Consider the following 24,898-nt stretch of genomic DNA (forward strand, 5'->3'; position numbering starts at 1 on the left):
CTCAGCAAACATTTGATATAAGAAGGAAATGACTCATTTTTACTAGACCCTTCTAGAATGTGAGGTACCATCACATATAAAGTGGTCACATACACTAGTGGATCATCGCCTGCGGGGAGATGGCTGCACCATACAAATGGCCAACAGGTTCATGAAAATACATCCAGCATCACTAATCATCAGGGAAATCAAAACCACAATAGGATATCACCTCACACCTGTTAGAACGGCTAACATGAAAAAAGAGAAGAGATAACAAGTATTGGAGAGCATGTGGAGAAAAGGAAATACTTGTGCACTGTTGGCAGGAATATAAATTGGTACAGCCACATGGAAAACCGTATGGAGGCTGTTCAAAAAAACTAAAAATAGAACTGCCATATGATCCAGCTATTCTACTTCTGAGTATATATTCAAAGAAAATGAAATCACCATCTCAAAGAAATATGTGCACCCCATGTTCACTGCAGCATTATTTACAATAGCCAAGACATGGAAACAGCCAAGTGCCCACCAATGGATGAAATGCATAAAGAAAATGCGGCATACACACACACACATACACACACACACACACACACACACACACTGTAATATTAGCCATAAAAAAGAAGCAAATCCTGCTATTGGTAACACCATGGATAGACCTCGAGGGCATTACGCTAAGTGAAATAAGTCAGACAGAGAAAGACAAATACCATATGATCTCACTTGTATGTGGACTATAAAAAAGCCAAACTCACAAAATCAGACAGTAGAACGGTGGTACCAAGGACTGGAGGGTGGGGAAAATGAGCACAGGGCGCAAACTTCCAGTTCGAAGGTAAGTTCTGGGGATCTAAGGTACAGCATTGTGACTATGGTGAAAAATACTGTAGGAGCGCCTGGGTGACTCAGTCGTTAAGCGTCTGCCTTCGGTTCGGGTCATGATCCCGGGGTCCTGGGATTGAGCCCCGCATCGGGCTCCCTGCTCTGCGGGAAGCCTGCTTCTCCCTCTCCCACTCCCCCTGCTTGTGTTCCCTCTCTCGCTGCGTCTCTCTCTGTCAAATAAATAAATAAATAAAAATCTAAAAAAAAAAATACTGTATTATATACTTCAAAGTTGCTTAAGAGAGTAGAACTTAAATGTTCTCAACCACACACGCAAAAAAGGTAATTATGTGGGGTAGTGAAGGTGTTAACTAAACTCACTGTGGTAATCATTTTGCAATATACACATTGTACACTTTAAACTTAAACAATGTTATAAGTCAATGCTACATCAAGAAAGCTAGAAAAATAAATAAATAAAATAAAAAATGTACATAAAAATTTTTCTTAAAAATGATGGCCACAAGACAGGATGTACTGACGAGAGGTTTTTCCCAAAGGTCATGAGAAAGTCATCCTTTCCTTTAGGGATTTCACATGTTAAAATCACAACAAGGAGGTAGAAGGGACCTGGCTAAGCTACTTATGTATGATGTGGCCTTGCCTTGTCTGTGTCCACACCCTCACACCTAGCACAGATCTCTTGAAGATGATTACTAAGAAGCTGAGTCCATAGAGTAGAAAGGAGAGCTCTCTCTTCTCTTTCACACCTGCCTCCATTAGAGGAACATTTATAATACGGGCGCATTACCTTTATAATTAAAATTACTCTTGAGATAAATGCTAAAGGGGAATAAAAGGCCACATAAATGGCACAACTGTAGTTGGCATTTTCTTGCAAAAGAAAAGAATCACACTTCTAAGCAAGCCCGCATGTGAGATCCAGCACATGTTTATGCCAATTTCTCTGCTCAACATGGCAGGAAGAATGGAGTACTTTTTGTTTGTCAATTTGCTTCCCATCATTTAATAAGAATGGGTTTATGTTTCCTAAAATATTCAGGAATGAGAGATTACTAAGTAGCTTAGAATCAAGAGGAGAAATAGAGAATATTCAACAATTTATGTTAGAAGAGTGGTCCTGTAAACTCATCAATTACAGGGGGAAGCAAACAAACAAACAAAACCAAAAAACTTTTCACAAATTTGTGCACTCCCTTTAAGAAAAATAATTTGTACATGCAATGTCGATTTTCACATATACTTGGCATACCTAAAAGTTTCTTTTAAAATGATGTCAAAAGCAAAATAGAGACTCTCTCTGGCTGGTAAAGAGAAGCACTCATGCGTGGTAATTATTCAGTACCTTCTGCCAAATGTCACCTGAGCTTCTTTCATTCCTGCAGGTGCTAAACCCAGGGTATTAATTTAAATCAGTCAGGAGGTAAGGCAGAGCCTGACACTGGAGCATGCTAACTCAGCAGCCAGCTATAAAATTAACAGGGGGTACTTACTGGACACCTGCCACCTTTCTTTAAACAATCATATTTCAAGAATAGTTCCAAGGGAGATGTTGACGCAGTTAGAACCTCATGTCAGTTGGATCTTCCCTTAAAAAAAATCAGGGCCCCTGCCACCCTGATGTAGTTCACTGAAGTTTCAGGGCTTCCAAGTGGAAAGAAACAAACAAAAGACCAGAAAAACCTCAAAGTAAGCAATATGTCTCTCAGCCCACCAGATAAACTAACAGTTCTTGGTCTACAGGGGCAAGGAGTGGCAATTAATCGTGCAACTGCACTTTATTAAAAAGCTTACATTTCAACTCTGGATTTCTTCAAGGGAAAAAAAAAACAGATATGATCTGATTTGCTTCTACTGGGTGGAGAGGGGGAGAAACAACATCTAGAAGACTCTAATGACCTATGATCTTGATACTACTGTCCAGGAGAGACGAACAATCCTGGCTCTATGCGCCTGTACTTCTAAAAGAATAGGAGGTTCCAGGAACTAAGAAAATTCGTACATTAGCACACATCCAAATGGTTTTAGGGTGCTCTGGTGATGTAAGAACGCTTTCTCTTCCCTAGCTCCATAGAAGTTAGTGAAGAACTAGGCTCACCTAGTGGAATATGACATTTAGCCTTCCTAGATATCTACAGCGTTTGGAAGTAAGAAGACCGGAGTGTGACTCCTGAATCCACCACTTACTAGTCTAATGTCTCTGGACCAGTCATCCAGGTCTCCAAGTATCCTTTTAAGATGAGAATGATAATATTTCCTGCAGTGAATGACTTAAATGAGACCATGCATGCAAAATGCTTAGTATAGTGACCTTCACGTAGTAACAGCTCCATAAATATCAGTGATTATTTTCAATGGCTGGCATGCCTGCTGGAACAGAGTTTTGCAACTGGATAATTGGACCAGATACCTATTTGTCGTGGGAGGTGGTTCTGTGTAGTGTATGTTTAGCAGTATCTCTGGCCCCTCTACCCACTAGACGCCAATGGCATCCCTGTCCAATTGTGACAATTGAAAATGGCTCCAGACATTGCCAAATGTTCCCTGGGACAAATACATCCCTGGTTGAGAACCACTGTTCTGTTTCTCTGCACCATTATGAGTGTACGGCTAATTACAGTCCAATAGCTGCTTCACCCTATTTGCTTTGAGCAATTATTAAATGCTGTATTGGACACATTCTATTAGATTTTCTTTCGTGTTAAACCTTACATCCATCCCTCTTCGATGGCATTGGTACCCTCTTCCTGCTTTGGGAGAACCACCCCACTGTATTTGTACCCTGTGTGCCTTGTGTAAAGTCCTCAGTATAGTACTTGACCCCTAGCGAATGTGATGGTCAATATATGGTAGGAATTTCTCTCTCTTCTATTGGCTGACAGTGTGAGAAGATCCCAAAGCTCTTGGAAGCCACCGCGCGGAGCCAGATCAAAGCTCTCCTAGAAGAAACAGGACTGAGAGATGGAACCTATGGTCATTTAGACTCTGAATCAAGGCAAGTCTGATGCCATCTCTACCCCTTGACCCTCAGTTTATGCGAGCCAATGAATTTCTTTCCTGTTGTGTTGGTTTGGTTGATATGACTGTCTACTACATGCCAGGCATTATGGCAGGTTTTTGTGTAGGTGCCTTCTTTAATATTCATGGCAATATTTTGAGGTACATAGTGTCTTGTAGCCATTTTACAGGTGGCCAATGGAGCTTAGAGAGTTAGGTCATTCCCTCAAGGTCCAAAGCCAGTATGGGTAGAGCTGCAATCTCATTTCATTTCCTCCACAGTGCCCATCCAGTTTATTACACATGCCCCGGTGTCAGTCTTGGTGAGGTAGAGTGGGCCCACTGAGCAGGAATAACACTCAGTCTCAACTCTAAACAGAGGCTGAGAGTGAGCAGAACTTTATCCAAAGTTTTTGGGGGAGATTCCTTGTGTTCTGGAGGGCAATACAGCAAAATCTTTGCAGATGCATGTTGGATGCATGAAAACTATTTGCCTAACTCCTCTTCATTTATTGACATGAGACAGGGAGAAAATTGTATTAGTTAATATGAAACTGCTTTGTTTTGAACACATTCAAAAATAGCCAAGGAAAAAAATTATCTTCACTAATAAAGCAAGGCAGATATGAAAACTTCATGCTTGGGGGAACACAGATGATCTTGTTATCCTGAGCATCTTGATGGCAACTATAAAAATTCATCTTTATTTGAGTTTCAGGAAAAATGTAAAATAGTAATCTTACCTTGTGTTTAACACTGTCTGTATCCTGCAAAATCAAGTCCTACTCCAAAAGTAATCATAATAATATCTAAGACAGTACTAAGGGCAAGCCCAGCACCCTTCCAGATTATCTGCATGCATTATCACTGCTGTTATCCACAACAATCCTGCAAGGACGTTATGACTTGGATAAACTTACAAGGAAAGTTAAACCCTTTGTTCAAGGTCAACCGCTAATAAAGAACAAACATTAGAAACTAAGGCCTCTCTGACTCCTGAATCGGTGCTTCTTCCACCCCACCATGCTGTCTGAGAAATGAACAAGATCCAAAGAGCACTTTCCCGACACCTTCCCTTCTGCGGACTCACTCTCCAGTTAGCACCAGCCCCACAAACTTGATCACTGAATAAGAACAGAGTTCAGAAGTAAGGTGTTCTAAGTCCCTACAATATTTGCGACACAACACTGTGGGGTGTGCGTTCGAGGTATTGCAGTAATCTAACAGCTGCAGATCTTGGAGAAAGTACCCTAAAGGTCAGACCATACAAAGAACAAAGTCATGGGGGGGGGGGGGGGGGGGGGGGGGCGGAGCAAGATGGCGGAGGAGTAGGAGACCTGGATTTCGTCTGGTCTCAGGAATTCAGCTGAATAGGGATCAAACCATTCTGAACACCTACGAACTCAACAGGAGATCGAAGAAGAGAGTAGCAACAACTCTCTGAACAGAAAAGCGACCACTTTCTGGAAGGTAGAACGTGCGGAGAAGTGAATCCGAGGCGATATTCGGGAGGATAGACGGCGGGGGAGGGGGCTCCGTCGGCCGCTTCTGGCAAGTGCTAGAGCCGCGGAGCACAAAATCGGACCTTTTAGAAGTCGGCTCCGCGGAGGGACGTCACTCCAGTGGCTAAGCGGGGGGTGGAACCCTCGTGGGACAGTGTGGTCTCAGGACCCTCGGGGTCACAGAAAGACCGGGGGAGCCTGAGTGCGCCAGAGCTCCCAGGGATCGGAGCGGGGAAGCCGGCTGCAGAGACGGAGCCGAGGCGTGGGCTCTCAGCTCGGGGTGGCCATAAACTGTGATCCGCGGCCCAGTCGGGGCACGGCTCCCCCAGCAGGGACCCAACAAGCGGCAGAGCTGGGGAGACTCACCATCCTCCCCCGGGAAGAGCGGCGCGGGAACACACCGCAGGAATCTGCTGGGTTTGGAGACTCCACACAGGGTCGGGTGCCAGAGATAGAAACGCTCCGTCACAGGCCGGGTGAGCACGGAGTGCGGCCAGAGACCAGGGACAGGGGAGTGACTGCTTTTCTCTGGGGGCGCACTGAGGAGCGGGGCCCCGAGATCTCGGCTCCTCCGGGCAAAGACTGGGAGGCCTCCATTTTCACTGTCATCCTCCAAAGCTGAACCGAGAGCTTGCAGGGAACAAAAGCTCCTGAGAGCAAACCCGAGCAGCTTGCTTAGCCCGGACCGACAAGGGCGGGGCAATTCCGCCTCCGGCAAAGACATTTGAGAACCACGGCAACAGGCCCCTCCCCCAGAAGATCAGCACGAACAGCCAGCAAGCCAAGACCAAGTTTACCCATCAAGGAGAACGGGAGAACTCCAGCGCTAGGGGAATACTGCACATAGAATTAATGGCTTTTTTACCATGATTCATTAGTCTTTCAAAGATAATTTTTAACTTTTTTTTGAATTTTTCTTTTTCCCTTTTCAACCAACATCTTATCAATCCCTTTTTAAAAAAAAATTTTAGGGGCGCCTGGGTGGCTCAGTTGGTTAAGCGACTGCCTTCGGCTCAGGTCATGATCCTGGAGTTCCGGGGTCGAGTCCCACATCGGGCTCCCTGCTCGGCGGGGAGTCTGCTTCTCCCTCTGGCCCTCCCCCCTCTCATGTGCTCTCTCTCTCATTCTCTCTCTCAAATAAAAAAATAAATAAAATCTTTAAAAACAAAAAATAAATAAAAAAATAAAAAATAAAAAATAATTTTATTTTTCATTTTTAGAGTCATATTCTATCCCTTCATAGTAGTTACCCTTATTTTTGGCATATATATATAAGTTGTTCTCTCTTTAAAATTTTGAGATACAGTTTCTTCTAACAGATCAAAATATACCCGAAATCTCTAGTGTATGGCTTTGTTCTAGTCTCCTGCCTGATCACATTCTCTCCCCCTTTTTTTTTCTTTCCTTTTTTTAAATCCTCTTCTTTCTTTTTTCAAACACCTTCTTCTCAATTTTTTTTAAAAATTTTTTATAATTTTCATCTTTACAGTCATATTCCATCCCTTCATCATATCAACCCTTCCTTATTTTGTACATATATAAGTCTTTCTTTCTTTAAAATTTTAGGCACTTTCTTCTAACAGAACAATATATACCCAAACTCTAGTGTGTGGCACTGATCTATGCACCAGCCTGATCATATATGATCATATTCTGTTTTTTTTGTTTTGTTCTGTTTTTGTTTGTTTTTATATTTTCTCTTTCTTTTTTCCTTCTTTCCCTTTCTTTTCCCCTGGTTTCAGGTCTTTTCTGATTTGTTTAGAGTATATTTTCTGGGGACGTTGTTAACCTGTTAGCATTTTGTTCTCTTATTCATCTATTCTCCTCTGGACAAAATGACAAGACGAAAAAAATCACCTCAACAAAAAGAACAAGAGGTAGTACTGTCTGCCAGGAACCTACTCAATACAGATATTAGTGTGATGTTGGACTTAGAGTTCAGAATCATGATTTCATTTTATTTCATTTTTTTAAAGATTTTATTTATTTGAGAGAGAGAGAATGAGACAGAGAGAAAGCACATGAGAGGGGAGAGGGTGAGAGGAAGAAGCAGACTCCCTGCTGAGCAGGGAGCCCGATGCAGGACTCGATCCAGGGACTGCAGGATCATGACCTGAGCCGAAGGCAGTCGCTTAACCAACTGAGCCACCCAGGCGCCCTGGAATCATGATTTTAGAGATACTAGCTGAGCTTGAAAAAAGCATGGAAGTTATTAGAGAAACCCTTTCTGGAGAAAGAAAAGAACTACAATCTAACCAAGTCAAAATCAAAAAGGCTATTAATGAGGTGCAATCAAAAATGGGGGCACTAACTGCTAGGATAAATGAGACAGAAGAGAGAATCAGTGATACAGAAGACCAAATGATGGAAAATAAAGAAGCTGAGAAAAAGAGAGATAAACAACTACTGGATCACGAGGGCAGAATTTGAGAGATAAGCGATACCATAAGACAAAACAACATTAGAATAACTGGGATCCGAGAAGAAGAAGAAAGAAAGAGAGGGGCAGAAGGTATAACAGAGCAAATTATAGCAAAGGACTTCCCTAATGTGTGGAAGGAAACAGGGATCAAAATCCAGGAGGGAGAGAGAAACCCTCTCAAAATCAATGATAATAGGTCAACACCCCGACATCTAATAGTAAAACTTACGAGTCTCAGAGACGAAGAGAAAATCCTGAAAGCAGCTCAGGAGAAGAGAAATGTAACCTACAAAGGTAGAAACATTAGATTGGCAACAGACCTATCCACAGAGACCTGGCAGGCCAGAAAGGACTGGCAAAATATCTTCAAAGCACTAAACGAGAAAACTATGCAGCCAAGAATACTATATCCAGCTAGGCTGTCATTGAAAATAGAAGGAGAGATAAAAAGCTTCCAGGACAAACAAAAACTAAAGGAATTTGCAAACAGGAAACCAGCCCTCCAAGAAATCTTGAAAGGGGTCCTCTAAGCAAAGAGAGAGCCTAAAAGCTGCATAGATCAGAAAGGAACACAGACAATATACAGTAACAGTCACATTACAGGCAATACAATGGCACTAAATTCATACCTTTCAATAGTTACCCTGAATGTAAATGGGCTAAATGCCCCAATCAAAAGACACAGGCTATCAGATTGGATTAAAAAACAAGACCCATCAATATGCTGTCTGCAAGAGACTCATTTTAGACCCAAAGACAACCCCAGATTGAAAGTGAGGGGGTGGAAAACCATTTACCATAAATGGACACCAAAAGAAAGCTGGGGTGGCAATTCTTATATCAGACATATTAGATTTTGAAACAAAGACTGTAATAAGAGATGAAGAAGGACACTATATCCTACTTAAAGGGTCTATCCAACAACAAGATCTAACAATTGTAAATATCTATGCCCCTAACATGGGAGCAGCCAATTATATAAGGCAATTAATAACAAAAGCGAAGAAACACATTGACAACAATACAATAATAGTGGGGGACTTTAACACCCCCCCTGAATGAAATGGACAGATCATCTAAGCAAAGGATCAACAAGGAAATAAAGACTTTAAATTAAACACTGGACCAAATGGACTTCACAGACATATTCAGAACATTCCATCCCAAAGCAATGGAATACACATTCTTCTCTAGTGCCCATGGAACATTCTCCAGAATTGATCACATCCTAGGTCACAAATCAAGTCTCAACCGGTACCAAAAGATTGGGATTATTCCCTGCATATTTTCAGACCACAGTGCTTTGAAAGTAGAACTCAATCACAAGAGGAAAGTCGGAAAGAACCCAAATACATGGAGGCTAAAGAGCATCCTACTAAAGAATGAATGGGTCAACCAGGAAATTAAAGAAGAATTAAAAAAATTCATGGAAACCAATGAAAATGAAAACACAACTGTTCAAAATTTTTGGGATACAGCAAAGGCAGTCCTGAGAGGAAAGTATATAGCAATACAAGCCTTTCTCAAGAAACAAGAAAGGTCTCAAATACACAACCTAACCCTACACCTAAAGGAGCTGGAGAAAGAACAGCAAATAAAGCCTAAACCCAGCAGGAGAAGAGAAATAATAAAGATCAGAGCAGAAATCAATGAACTAGAAACCAAAAGAATGGTAGAACAGATCAACGAAACTAGGAGCTGGTTCTTTGAAAGAATTAACAAGATTCATAAACCCCTGGCCAGACTGATCAAAAAGAAAAGTGAAATGACCCAAATTCACAAAATCATGGTGAAAGAGGAGAGATCAAAACCAACACCAAAGAAATACAAACAATTATAAGAACATATTATGAGCAACTCTATGCCAGCAAATTAGATAACCTGGAAGAAATGGTTGCATTCCTAGAGATGTATCAACTACCAAAATTGAACCAGGAAGAAATAGAAAACCTGAACAGACCTATAGCCACTAAGGAAATTGAAGCAGTCATCAAAAATCTCCCAAGAAACAAAAGCCCAGGGCCAGATGGCTTCCCAGGGGAATTCTATCAGACATTCAAAGAAGAATACCTATTCTCCTGAAACTGTTCCAAAAAAATAGAAATGGAAGGAAAACTTCCAAACTCATTTTATGAGGCCACCAATACCTTGATCCCAAAACCTGACAAAGACCCCACCCAAAAGGAGAATTACAGTCCAATATCCTTGATGAACATGGATGCAAAAATTCTCACCAAAATCCTAGCCAGTAGGATCCAACAGTACATTAAAAGGATTATTCACCATGACCAAGTGGGATTTATCCCTGGGCTGCAAGATTGGTTCAACATCCGCAAATCAATCAACGTGATACAATACATTAACAAAAGAAAGAACAAGAATCATATGATCCTCTCAATAGATGCAGAAAAAGCATTTGACAAAGGACAGCATCCTTTCTTGATTAAAACTCTTCAGAGTATAGGGATAGAGGATACATACCTCAGTATCATAAAAGCCATCTATGAAAAACGTACAGCGAATATCATTCTCAATGGGGAAAACCTGAGAGCTTTCCCCCTAAGGTCAGGAACATGGCAGAGATGTCCACTCTCACCACTGCTATTCAACATAGTATTAGAAGTCCTAGCCACAGCAATCAGACAACAAAAAGAAATCCAAGGCATCCAAATCGGCAAAGAGGAAGTCAAACTCTCACTCTTTGCAGATGATATGATACTGTATGTGGAAAACCCAAAAGATTCCACCCCAAAACTGCTAGAACTCATACAGGAATTCAGTCAAGTAGCAGGCTATAAAATCAATGCACAGAAATCAGTGGCATTCCTATACACCAACAACAAGACAGAAGAGAGACAAATCAAGGAGTCGATCCCATTCACAATTGCAACCAAAACCATAAGATACCTAGGAATAAATTTAACCAAAGAGGCAAAGGATCTGTACTCAGAAAACTATAAAATACTCATGAAAGAAATTGAAGAAGACACCAAGAAATGGAAAAACATTCCATGCTCATGGATCGGAAGAACAAACATTGTGAAGATGTCAATGCTACCTAGGGCAATCTACACATTCAATGCAATCCCCATCAAAATACCATCCACTTTTTTCAAAGAAATGGAACAAATAATCCTAAAATTTGTGTGGAACCAGAAGAGACCCCGAATAGCCAGAGGAAAGTTGAATAAGAAAAGCAAACCTGGCGGCATCACAATTCTGGATTTCCAGCTCTATTACAAAGCTGTCATCATCAAGACAGTATGGTACTGGCACAAAAACAGACACATAGATCAATGGACCAGAATCGAGAGCCCAGAAATGGACCCTCAACTCTATGGTCAACTTATCTTTGACAAAGCAGGAAAGAATGTCCAATGGAAAAAAGTCTCTTCAACAAATGGTGTTGGCAAAATTGGACAGCCCCATGCAGAAGGATGAAACTGGACCCTTTCCTTACACCACACACAAAAATAGACTCCAAATGGTTGAAAGACCTAAACGTGAGACAGGAGTCCATCAAAATCCTAAAGGAGAACACAGGCAGCAAACTCCTCGACCTCTGCCACAGCAACTTCTTCCTAGAAACATCGCCAAAGGCAAGGGAAGCAAGGGCAAAAATGAACTATTGGGATTGCATCAAGATAAAAAGCTTTTGCACAGCAAAAGAAAGAGTCCACAAAACCAAAAGACAACCGACAGAATGGGAGAAAATATTTGCAAATGACATATCAGATAAAGGGCTAGGATCCAAAATCTATAAAGAACTTACCAAATTCAACACCCAAAGAGTAAATAATCCAATCAAGAAATGGGCAGAAGACATGAACAGACATTTTTCCAAAGAAGACATCCAAATGGCCAACAGACACATGAAAAAGTGCTCAACATCACTCGGCATCAGGGAAATCCAAATCAAAACCTCCATGAGATACCACCTCACACCCGTCAGAATGGCTAAAATTAACGTCAGGAAACGACAGATGTTGGCGGGGATGCGGAGAAAGGGGAACCCTCCTACACTGTTGGTGGGAATGCAAGCTGGTGCAACTACTCTGGAAAACAGTATGGAGGTTCCTCAAACAGTTGAAAATAGAGCTACCATACAATCCAGCAATTGCACTACTGGGTATTTACCACAAAGATACAAATGTAGGGACCCAAAGGGGTACGTGCACCCTAATGTTTATAGCAGCAATGTCCACAATAGCCAAACTGTGGAAAGAGCCAAGATGTCCATCGAGAGATGAATGGATAAAGAAGAGGTGGTATATATACACAATGGAATATTATGCAGCCATCAAAACGAATGAGATCTTGCCATTTGCAGCGACGTGGATGGAAGTGGAGGGTGTTATGCTGAGTGAAATAAGTCAATCAGAAAAAGACTTGTATCATATGACCTCACTGATATGAGGAATTCTTAATCTCAGGAAACAAACTGAGGGTTGCTGGAGTGATGGGGTGTGGGAGGGATAGGGTGGCTGGGTGATAGACATTGGGGAGGGTATGTGCTATGGTGAGTGCTGTGAATTTTGCAATACAATACTGTTGAATCACAGATCTGTACCTCTGAAACAAATAATGCCATATATGTTAAGAAAAAAAAAAGAAGATAGCAGGAAGGGAAGAATGAAGGGGGGTAAATCGGAGGGGGGATGAACCAGGAGAGACGATGGACTCTGAAAAACAAACTGAGGGTTCTAGAGGGAAGGGGCGTGGGGGTATGGGTTAGCCTGGTGAAGGGTATTAAAGAGGGCACGTTCTGCGTGGAGCACTGGGTGTTATGCACAAACAATGAATCATGAAACACTACATCAAAAACTAATGATGTAATGTATGGTGATTAACATAACAATAAAAAAATTTTAAAAAAGAAAAAAAGAACAAAGTCATGGAACAAAATGCATTAGCTACAAAATCATTTTCATTCTCTGATTCAGCACCTCATGGCTTTTGGTCAAAGGAATATTTTTGAAATTCATGTCTCCAATATATCCATAATTTTCTTCCATTTCTTTTACCTGAGCTACTGCAGTATCTCCCCATATGTACATCTGCCACCTCTATTCCATTGTCCATACACACACACACCCCTGCTTAAAAATCTCTATGGTTTCCTATCACACTTAGGAGAAATATCAGTCTTTAAAATAATCTCCTAGATCCTTAGCAGTCTACTAGACTAATATGAATAAATTAAACTTTGCAAGACATGAGTAACATTAAAACCTGAAGATAATGTCAAAAAAAGTTTAGTATTAGTCATGAGATAATAGAAAAGTTTACTAAGGTTTTAGCTTACAGAAATTATGATGGAAAGACATATTCTTCCTACTATTATTCCTATAAATCCAAGGAATAATTAAAAAGTTTTAATGTTTGAATAAGGGCTACCCAAGATAGGCCCCAAATATCCTGAACAATGCAGTGCTCACTTCGGCAGCACATATACTAAAATATCCTGAACAATGCAGAATTCTACTGCCATCGATATGAAACACAATTGGAAGATGATACGAGGCATATAATTGATAGAAAAGTCTACTTCTATCATAAAACATTTTTCATACATAGATTTCACTGGTAATGATTAATACACAAATAATTTCTGAGACCCAAACAGGGAAATATACCCACTTTCCCAAACAAATCCTGATCTTTCTATGGAGATGTTCCCACAAGGATAATAAACAAGTAATTCTGACAAAAGAACATTGCTCTGAAGATTACAGTTTTATTTTCTAACATGCGGACCTTTGCTGTCTCTGGGAGAGTCACAGACTCATTTATAACATTTCAATTTCTAGGTACTTAAAAATAAAACAGAATGGGAAAAAGAGCTGTTTGGGAAAGAAAAGCTTAAAAACTTTTGAGGATAGTTATAGGAGAATCAAATGGATCATATTTCTGAAAAGCAAAGCTTAAATAATTGGGCTTTGCTTATCACGGAATGAGCACAGTAAGTTTAGTAGAGCAATACTGTCATATATTCACACAAATTAGGGTTTTACATGTTTGGAACTCCTGTTTTTACTCTCCTTACATCAAATATTGTATTCCTGTCGGGAAGAACCATCCACTTTTACAAACAAACAAAAGATTTTTCAAAGTCACAAGCTGACTGCTTTCAACTTTAATGTAAATGTCAGGCCATGTTACAGAAGGACTTGTATTTCTTAAAATTTATTCATTTAAAATTTTAAAATACAAAATTAATCTGCGGCATTTAAAAAAGAAAAGAGCCCAAATTCTCAGGGAGGAAGGGTGGGTGAGGGGGAGAAAAGTGAGCTCCTGATGAGATGAAATCTCTTTGTTGCTAATGATCAACCCAAATATTATTGGCACCCTCTTCCCTTTTCAAAATTGACTTCTGAAAGGAAAAAGGGCAAGCCCTAGAAGGGCTTATTGGGTATTGATTGCAATAAGCCAGTTCTAGAATCAACCTCCTAGTGTTAGTGCTATTCATTACACTGTGGATGGAACTCAATCAACGGCACCTTCAGAAATGAATGGCCCCTCATACTGATAATCTACCATAGTAAGCCAGCAAGGAAACATAAACAGAATAATATGGATTTTCTCCAAACCCAAGAAGCTGGTCTATGTTCAGCATGACCCAGGAAATGGTACATTTTCAGCCTTTTTACCTAATTCAACTTCAGTTTGTGGTATGGAATCAAACCGTGCAATGAAAATTCATGTCACATTCATGAAACATTAGAATCCTCCAGGGGAAATAAAGCCATATTGAACAGATGACTCCTTTATAATATGCCTAGCACTGTAGGGTCATACCTCTACATGGTTGCAGAAGCATGCTTTAGGGTGGATCTGATATGCAACCCTGGGGAAAGAAAAAGTAGAAGAACAGTCATGAAACTCACCTCCCTGCCTCAAAAGTGAACCAAGCAGCATCTCGCCCGTACCGCCGCAGGGCACTTAGCGGCCAAGAGATGAGTTTGACTCTGGGATTCTGGACGTCCCAAAGACAGATGTGCTCATATGTAATCTGCAAGGCACATTCGCCATGTACATCTAAGTTAGGGGATGGCATCAAATACACATTGAATCTCTCTGGGAGAAAAACAAAAGGTTAGTCTAAAATCCCGGGAATAAAACATCAAAGACATTGTAGGAACAAAGAGGCATTTCAAAAATAATTCTAGCCCATACTCTAGGTTTAGGTTGAACATTCAGGAAGATAAACCTTTCTCATAAATTCATAGTCCCAGAAAATGATTTTTTAAATGAAGACCATGTTAAGTAACATAATAATGTCACAGTCTGGCTGTCAACATACACTAAACACTATTTACATGAGCAAAGACCATTTTTAGAATTTTTGAATTTGCATAATAAAAAAAATTTGTATGCCAATAAAAGACTAAAGCAATGAAACCATTAAAAACAATTTTTTTCCTGCCAAGTACATATTAATTACACCCACATTTTTGTGTTCACAAAAGATGCAGGTGCAAAATAATTGTCACATGATTTAATGATATTAAAGTTATACTGATCAACTCATAATTTTCATAACTAAATGAATAAAACTACATCCCAAGTTATTTAAATAAAACTCTATGCTAATACCATGCACTTAACTGACCACCAGCTTGGGAAAAATCCAATGGATGTATTTGAATTAGTTTTAACAAGAACTCTCTTTAGCCAATTACAAATATCCATTTGCTTATTTGGATGACTGTTAATATTTAACCAAGATTACTCTCAATAAATGACTTGGCTTATTACTGCAACCAAATTTTCATCCCCACAGACTCTATCATGGTATTTGTTATATTTCTAGAAAATTCATTAATTTAGGAAATTATGAGCCAACACCTCTAAGCGAAACATGAGCAAAAATATTACTACACCAAACACATTTTCACCTATCCATCATTATGGTAGATCGCCTATTATCTGACAAAACAGTGTCGCACTGATCTTATCAGTGGTATTCTAAATTAATTGTTTTATAATAAGGAAGTCATTAGAATTCTTGTCGATTTTAGCTGAGTTGAGTAAATGGGAGTGTCATGACTGCATGATTTCATGGATCTGTTTTTCAAATTTTCTAAAGTTATTTCAAACTCCCAATAACTAATTATTTGCTGCTTTCTAGCAACTATTATTTTAAAAGTATATTCTAATGGAGTAAAATCTCTCCCAGAGGAGTTCTAGAATAAGTCAGAAAGACTGTCATCATTAAGTAAAAAGCAAGAGAGACCATTACCAATTTATTCACTTAAAAGTTCTTCTATAACTCTACTTTACTCAAGGATAACAACAGTAACAGTGGTAAGAGTGACAGCTTAAGTTACAAGTACTTGAAGTCACACAAATTAATATTGTAAAGTGCCTTCAAAGACATAGATGAGCTTTGTAACAATCCTTCCTAGTTATGTACCAGGGACATTCTTAGTCCTATTTGACAGAAGAGGAAACTGAGGCACAGTTGGCCCGGTAAAGGGAACACCTAGGCACAGCCCGTTCTTGGATTCATTTGCAGCACGATTGGGATATTGCTTCATAAATATAAATTTGTGAAAACTAGGTGCTGATATGAGCACTCTAGATTTAAAAAAAATCAAAATCTATCATATTTTCCTCTTTATGTCTGGCTTCATATGCCTCTGTCCATGAGGCACCACAGGTGCATCCTCTCAGCCCGGAGCATCCTGATTCAGTGAACCACACGTCAGAGCCCAGGGCTTGGTTGTATGACCTTGGAAAATGGCTTGGCTTCTCTACAGCTCAGCTTCCCAGTCTACAAAGAGACTTTTTTGAATTAGCCAAGCACTTGTAAGTCTCAGTCAATAACATTTCCGTGGAGATGGATTATGGCAGATATGGTGCATCCAAAATAGTCCCCGCATGTAAAGTGTCACAAAGACAGAGTTCCAAGTGAAAGCAAGGGCATTTTTTATTAACAATTGGAGTGTGCACCCATGGAAGGGGTCAGTACAATTCCACCTCTGCCATGTTCATAATCAAGCCAGGGGACCCGTGGCCTTTTCTGGTGTGTTCCATCCTCACAGATCAAGTCAATGGGCTACAAAAGAGCAGGAGTCTGGGATCCAATCCGCCCTGTCACAAGGCTTGGTTATTTGGAAACAAAGAAATAATTCCTCACCTCCAGGCTCATACTGTAAACCAATATTGAGTTTTGCTGAAATGTTCATGGGTATTTTGGTCATTATTACCTAAAATGATTTAGTTCCAGGTTGAGTGTTGAGCTCAAGGTGTTGGCTCAAGTGTTTAGTTAAAAAAAAAAAAAAAAGCACAGAATTAAGTAGGTTTAAACCTGAGAAAACAGTCAGGATGTTTGGATTCTATTAAAAACACTGGAAAGCTTTCAATGAAATACTTCTAGTGGAAAACTTAAGACCCAAAACAAACAAACAAACAAACAAAACCCATTATGTGGTAAAATCAGTATATTATGAATATAGGTCCGGAGTGTATCCAACATAAGCTGTTGGAATTAGAGCAAGAGGTGTAGCTCTTCTGAGCTTCAGTCTCCTCATCTGTAAAAGGAGGGCAGGTACAGTGCCTGCTTCATGGAGCTGCCGGGAAAATTAAATAATCTAATGCATCTGCCACAGAAACTGGCATATTGCAGGTTTCCTCAGATTCCTAGCTGACGGTATTCATACAGATACATTCATATTTGTGCATTGAAAACACATTAAGAAAAGAAACACATTGAAATAGTAACACAGGATCTGGGTCAACTAAAAGGTTCTTTTTACTTCCTTATATATTTTTTATAACTTCAAAAATGTCACATAATGAAGACGTCTTATGGTGGGACAAAAACAGTGTTCAAGAGAGCAAAGGAGAGAATTTTCTTTACATACCACTCTGTTCTCTCTCAACCCCAGTAGCCAATAAGTCAGGCTCTCCGAGGCTGATGTCATTGATCCGCGTGCCCACACACTCCATCTGGAGTACTTTGCACCATTCATCGGCCTCAAGATCTGTGGAAATGTCCGAAAGATTAACATGCATGCCCAGTGCCTGCTTAAAAGCTAAAAGCAAAAGCCCTCCCTGCCTTGGACGAACCTGATTCACAAGCAAAGGTCTTGGAGGTATCATCATTGAAATAAATCCCTATGGCATGTTTCTTGGTGCTCTTTGGCAACCGAGCTACGTTCTTCACGTTGTTGAGCTCTGTAACCTGAAAAATGAACAATTGCAAATCTGATCACACTCCCTGAACGAACACGCCCAGTCAACACCTCCGCACTAAGGGAAGGCACAGTAAGTGGAAGGCACACCACACATGAACACCACTTGACCGAAAAGTGCATTTTTGAAAGCTACAAATTATTTCCGTGTTATCCTTAATATATAGCAAGGAATGTCAGTGAATTACCTTCCTTTTTATATTTTCTGAAGCATATTAGGTGGCATGAGCTCAAAACTTCACAGAGATAGAAAGCTCGTTTTGGTGTTTTTATCTCCCAGAAGATTCTCCCCAATGAATAGTTCTCAGAGCTATATCCCCATCTCCATGGAAAGCCTTTCAAATACTCTAACCCCTCAGGGTACTCCCAGTGAAGGTAACTTACACCCATCCACCCCGAGAAAGGAAGGGAATGGTGGCCCAATTCATAGCTGTGTCATCTCACTCTTCAATAATCAGGAATGGAGTGTCAGAAGTCCCAAAAATGCCCCTCTACTCGGGGTTCAAGTGCTATATTCCAAGACAGACAGTGGCTTTGTCCCATGCTTCCCCACTCTCTCTGGCTTACTCCCAGCTTCTCAATGGTTTACAGGGCCTCTGTTTTACAGTCTGCATGGTATCACCTTTTTCTTCCCAATAGGGAAAGCTTTCCCCATTAGACATGCTCTTTCCTTCCTCTAACCCACAGTTACTTGGTCCCTGTTATAAACTTTCATAATATGAACACTTTTATAAACCACTCCCCTCCCACTAAGGGTATTGGCTTATTGTGTTTCCAAAATGGCTGTCCCTCCTTCAGTTACATCCAGATCCCCTGCTGCATTCAAGGGTTGTGATGACTGGCTGCATGGGAGAAAGCACTGGTGGCCTCAGGATATTTACAAGATAAATAACGGACATTAACAAATTTAACCTCCCCTTAGTATATCTCTTTTGTGTTATATAAAAGAATATATCTCCCATCAGTCTTTGCCTTTAGCACTATCTCTCACCTTATTCTAGATTTAAGGAATGCCTGGCTCAAGAAATAGGGGAGGAGAGAAGTCAATAGCCCCCACACATACCCTAACCTGATTATTTCATTCCCCAACTTCTTAACCTCCATTGGCTCTCTTTATAGTATAAATGCAAATTTCTTGGCATAAAGTATCTTAACAGTTGCTACTGACCAAATGTCTGTGGCTCCCCAAATGTATACGTTGAAATCCTACCCCTCAAGGTGATAGTATTAAGAGATGGGACTTTTGGAGGGTGATAGGTCTTGAGGGTGGAGCCCTACTGAACAGGATTAGTGTCCTTATAAAAGAGACCCCAGAGAGCTACCGCATGCCTTCACCATGTGAGGACACAGCAAGAAGATGCCTCCTATGAACCAGAAAGCAAGTTCTCACCAGACACGAAATCTGCCGGTGCCTTGACCTTGGACTTCCCAGACTCTAGAACTACGAGAATTACATTTCTGTGGTTTAAAAGCTACCCAGTGTATATGGTATTATTTTATGGCAATCCAAATGGACTAAGACATCAGTGTCCCCCCAAAGCTGGCTAAAGCACTACCTACCTTAGTAGGTAACTTTAGTAGCTCGACACCACCGACTTTATTCTCTAGCTACTCCGAATCCCTCAGAGTTTACCAGATGCAACTGTTGATTTTTTGAAGATTTTATTTATGTATTTATTTAGTTTAGAGGGAAGGAGACTGCAAGCAGAGGAAGGGGCAGAGGGAGAGAAAGAATCTTAAGCAGACTCTGCGCTAAGCACAGAGCCTGACATGGGGCTCAATCTCAAGAGCCTGAGATTATGACCTGTGCTGAAATCAACAGTCAGACGCTTAACTGACTGAGCCATCCAGGCACCCCGCTACGGTTTATTTTTTGTCTATGTATTTTTGTGCCAATACCCCAATCCAACTACTTATTGGTCTCTCCACTTCCATGTAACCTCATTAATTCACCGTAAACACAACATCCAGAAGATATTTTCAAACATAAGTCTGATACCAGCATTTCTGTGCATAAAACAGAATACTGCAGTGACTTCTCATTGCACTTGGGACAAGCAGCCAAGCCCTTAGGGTGACCATCAAGGCCCTCCATGGTCTTCCCTAAGTTATCTTACCAGCCTCCTCTCTTATACCTTCCACATGAGTCATAAGTTCCAGCCACACTGGCTTTTGTTCAGGCCCCAGAAGGCACAGAGCCTTCCCTACACTCTCCTTACTTCGCTTACACCCACCTTATGGGTCTTAGTTCAAATCTCAGGTACCTGCAGAGCCCTACTGGACACCCCCCATCCCTCCATCTAATCAGAGTCTCCAGGCTCTATCTTCTAATGACATCTTTGCCCTCACGCCCTCTGATGGCCATATAGGCTATGGTTCAGTGCCTGTCTTACCTCTAGAATGAAAATTCCCTAGGTTTTTGCTCACCACTGTGTCCCCTGAATCTAATACAGAGCCTGCCACATAGTGGGAACTCAATGAATATATGTGGATTGATGAACAAAAGACCAAACACACCCACAAATTTACTTGCACGGGGCCCCTCCAAGGTGAATGCCTCTTTCTCCAGGGAAATTTCACTTTTCCTACAAAGTCCACTTCCTTGGGGATACTTGCCCTGACCTCCATGTGAAGTACTCATTGCCTTCTCTCTGTTCCCATGTATGCTGTAGGAAGCTTTGTTCTATTATCTGTGATTGTAATTAATCCATCGATCTCTCCAGCACCCAGCTAGACGTGAGTCACCTATCAATGACTTATGGACCGAATCAATGACAATCATCTGAGAGCCAACATTTATTGAGCCTGCCCCATATACCACATACTGTGCTTAGACTAGTCTTACATAGTGTGTCTCATTTGATCTTATAAACACCCTGCAACACAGATATTATTATTAGTTATTTTCCAGCTGAAGGAGCTGTAGATGAGAAAGGTCAAAGCCATGGGCTCAAGGTCACAGCAAAAAAATGGCAGAACCAAGTTTTGAGTGAGGCAAACTGACCCCAATGCCCGTGCTCTTTACCCATCTGAAATACTAAGATTGACTCTAAGTCCTTTCAGCCCATAGAATCTTCAGCCTGGAAAGTCATCTCCTATTCGAGGACTTCTTTGTTTTCACTGGTGTAGAGGAGGGGTGGGGGGCGGGTGGAGGGGGGCAGGTGAAGTAGGGCATGAGTGCCCCAGGCTTTATTCTGACCCTCTACTGAGACATTATATAAAAGTAGTCCACCCTAACCTGAAGCACAGCAATGACTTTGAAATATGTCATTTCATTACACATCCATTAAAGGTAAAGAGGAAGGAATGTCACCTGAAAGGGTCAGAAAATGTAGGGTGAATTGCATGAATCAGAACACAATTACCCATTTGGGAAATTGGTTTAGAGAATAAGCAACCCAACACCCCCGGCTTGGAGGAGGTGAGTGTTCACAGAGCAGGCAGGATTATGTTTGATGTGTCAAAGGACTAGCAGGTTCAGAAGCAGTTTCTGCCCCCAGTTCAGAACCACATCTCAATGAGCTCATGCTTGCCCACATCCCCACCCCCAGCACCCACATACACACTCCTTACTTTCAAAAGAATTGCAATCTATGCTAATCCATAATAGAGCCTTCCTCAAAATACATGCTAGAGTGAAAATTATAAGAACATTTGCAGGTATATTTATAAGTCACTTTAAAACCTGTATAAGGCATATTTATTTCCACCATTGCTCCATTTTATAAATGAGAAAAACAAAAGCAGAATATATTTTTTTAATATTCCTTTTTTTTAAAAGATTTTATTTACTTGTCAGAGAGAGAGAGCGAAGAGAGCACAAGGGGGAGCAGCAGACAGAGGGAGAAGCAGACTCCCCGCTGAGCAGGGAGCCCAAGGCAGGACTTGATTCCAGGACCCTGGGATCATGACCTGAGCTGAAGGCAGACGCCTAACTGACTGAACCACCCAGGCATCCTTTTAATACTCCTTTTCACAAAGACATTATTTGCCCCTAAAGAATCACTTTTGAAGCATAGATTTTGATAAGGTCTCAGGTTCTTGTGTAATATGTTATTTTAAATGGGGACTAATAAGTGTATCTGATCATCAAAGGTGACTGCATCAGGGGCACCTGAGTGGCTCAGTTGGTTAAGCATCTGCCTTTGGCTCAGGTCATGATCCCAGGGTCCTGGGCTCGAGCCCCGCATTGGGCTCCCTGCTCAGTGGGAAGCCTGCTTCTCCCTCTCCCACTCCCCCTGCTTGTGTTCCCTATCTTTCTGTGTCTCTCTCTGTCAAATTAATTAATTTATTAATTAATTAAATTTTTTAAAAAGTGACTGCATTGGATCCTCAATATGACCTCAAAGAAGATGAGCTTTCAGGAACATGGGCAGGCAATAACCTTCAGGTCACCTTCAGTTTGAATTTCTTGTCTTTTCCTTAGGTCTCAGATCAGAAGTTATTTCCCACCAAGTTCAAAACTTTTTAAGAAAACTCCCTCCTGAGCCTCTGTAGTCAGAGATTTTATTTTTCTTTCACAGTGTAAGAGAAAAGATACACCCTGAACTCTACATGAATTATACCATCTTTGTGTAGAGATTCACAAATAAAATGTAAAAATTTCTTCAAGGTGTAACAGCATCAAGGAGGGAGTGACTTAAACACAATTATAGCAAAGCCACATTCCCTCTTCAGGAATCTTCCTGGAATCCACTTATTCATCAAATTTTTTAAACTCATTATTTATTCATATTTATTTATTTTTGGTTTATTCTTATTTAAAGGGAGGAAATAAGCAAAGAACCACTTTACCAGGCAGGGATAAGGAAGTGCTATGAGGACAAACAAAGGTGTGAAAAAGGATTTCAGGGGGCTCAGGAGATTCCGCTATTTTACATAAGGGGGTCAGGATGCCCTTTCAGAGAAGGGAGCATTTGAGCAGAGTTACAAAAGATCTGAAAAAGTGAATCATATAAATAGCTGGGCCCAGCCACTCCAGGCACAGGTAACAGAAAGTACAAAGTCTCTGAGAAAGGAATTTACTTGTTTGGCAAGGACAAAGTTTGCTTATAGGTTTGAACATTTGACCTCCTGCCCTTGACATGTGCACTTAAGGCTAAGCCTTCTCTGTAGTCCCCCTTCTCCCCCAGGCACCTCCCTGCCCACATTCCCCATAAGGCTGTGCAGTTCATGAAAAATCAGGGGACCTAAGGAGATCAATATCTCTAAGCTTTTTCATTTTTTTTCCCCTTTAATCTGGCCAAAATTTGTTTCCTGAACTCATTGAGGCATCTTCATGATGATGATCTCAAATTCTTTCTCAGGTAATTCATATACTTCCACTTCTTTAGGGTCATTTTCTAAAGATTTATTTTGTTACTTTGATTGAACTACGTTTTCTGTTTCTTCATATTCCTTGTAAGTTTGTGTTGGGATCCCACATTTGAAAAAACAGCCAGTCTCTCAGACTTTGTGGACTAGTTTTGTCCAGGGAAAGAACCAGTCTTGAGCTGAAGAATACAATAGCTGAATTGAAAATTCACTAGCAGGGTTCAGAACAGATTTGATCAAGCAGAAGAAAGAATCAGAAAACTTGAAGACAAGTCCTTTGAAATTAACCAGTCAGAGGAAAACAATGCGTGAACAAAAGAATTGCATGTTTGAGATCAGAATGTTATCTCAGTACTGGTTACCTGGAATTACTCCCTGCATATCTTAACAAAGCAAGGGCTTAATTCATTATTGGGATTTATGTATTACTTTGAGAGCCACACTCATTGTTAGAGTATCACAAGCTAAATCCATACAGTACACTTTATTTCAACTGAAGCCAAAATACAATTTAAAATATGAAATGTTGAAACACCATATTCAAAACAGAAATAGTTTTGTTAAACCACCATGGTAGATATAATTTATTCCCATTTCTATAAAAAATAATGTTTATACATGCATTCTTGCACACATACATATTCTTGTATGTATATGTAGTGAGGAGGACTAAGGGTCTGGGTAGGCTTCTATTGTTTGTCTCTTTGTTTAATTGCTTTTTACTATATGCATCCAGATAGGAAAAGAAGAAGTAAAATTATCTCTGTTTGCAGATGACATAATCCTGCATGTAGAAAACCCTAAAGATCTCTCCCTCACACACACACACACACACACACACACACACACACACACACACACACCCCTGTTAGAACTAATATATGAATTCAGTAGAGTTGCCAGATACAAAATGACACAAAAATCAATTATGTTTTTATATACTGACAGTGAACAATCTCAAAAATAAATATAAGAAAACAATCCCATTTACAATAACACTAAAAAGAATAAAATACTTATGAATAAATGTAACCAAGGAAGAAAAAAAATTTTGCACTGAAAACTACAAAACAATGCTGAAAAAAGTTAAATAAGCTACAAATAAATGAGAAGACATCCCTCGTTCATGCACTGAAAGACTTAATATTGTTAAAATGTCCACATTTGGGGTGCCTGGGTGGCTCAGTCAGTTAAGTGTCTGACTCTTGCTTTTGGCTCAGGTCATGATCCCAGCATTGTGAGATCAAGCCCAGGGTCAGGCAAGGAGTCTGCTTGATATTTTCTCTCTCCCTCTCCTTCTACCCCTCCGAGTCCCCCCACTCATGCACACACACTCTCTCTAAAATAAATAAATAAATCTTTAAAAAACAAGTAAATAAAATAAGATAAAATTTCCATACTACTTAAAGTTATCTACAGATTCAATGCAATCTCTTTCAAAATCCCGATGCACTATTTGCAGATATAAAAAAGCCATCCTAAAATTCATATAGAACCACAAAGGACCCTGAATACATAGTCAAATGGTCTTTTTTTTTTTATTTTTTTTATTGTTATGTTAATCACCATATATTACATCATTAGTTTTTGATGCAGTGTTCCATGATTCATTGTTTGTTCATAACACCCAGTGC

At 40.3% G+C, this 24,898-nt stretch overlaps 1 protein-coding gene across 2 annotated transcripts in view; it reads right to left on the minus strand.

The window, feature by feature from the left end:
• Window positions 1-24,898, minus strand: part of DOK5 (docking protein 5) — a 178,056-nt gene that overhangs the window by 43,168 nt on the left and 109,990 nt on the right. For both annotated transcript variants that reach the window (XM_025853378.2, XM_073883930.1), the window contains 3 exons: window positions 17,827-17,941; window positions 17,622-17,741; window positions 14,640-14,829 (listed from right to left, as the gene is read on the minus strand). In XM_025853378.2, the coding sequence (XP_025709163.1) occupies window positions 14,640-14,829; window positions 17,622-17,741; window positions 17,827-17,941 (425 nt within the window). The remainder of the gene's footprint in view (window positions 1-14,639; window positions 14,830-17,621; window positions 17,742-17,826; window positions 17,942-24,898) is intronic.

This window comes from Callorhinus ursinus, unplaced genomic scaffold (genome assembly GCF_003265705.2).
Source record: "Callorhinus ursinus isolate GAN/ISIS: 27379988/994484 unplaced genomic scaffold, GSC_fseal_2.0 scaffold53, whole genome shotgun sequence".
NCBI classification, from domain to species: Eukaryota; Metazoa; Chordata; class Mammalia; order Carnivora; family Otariidae; genus Callorhinus; species Callorhinus ursinus.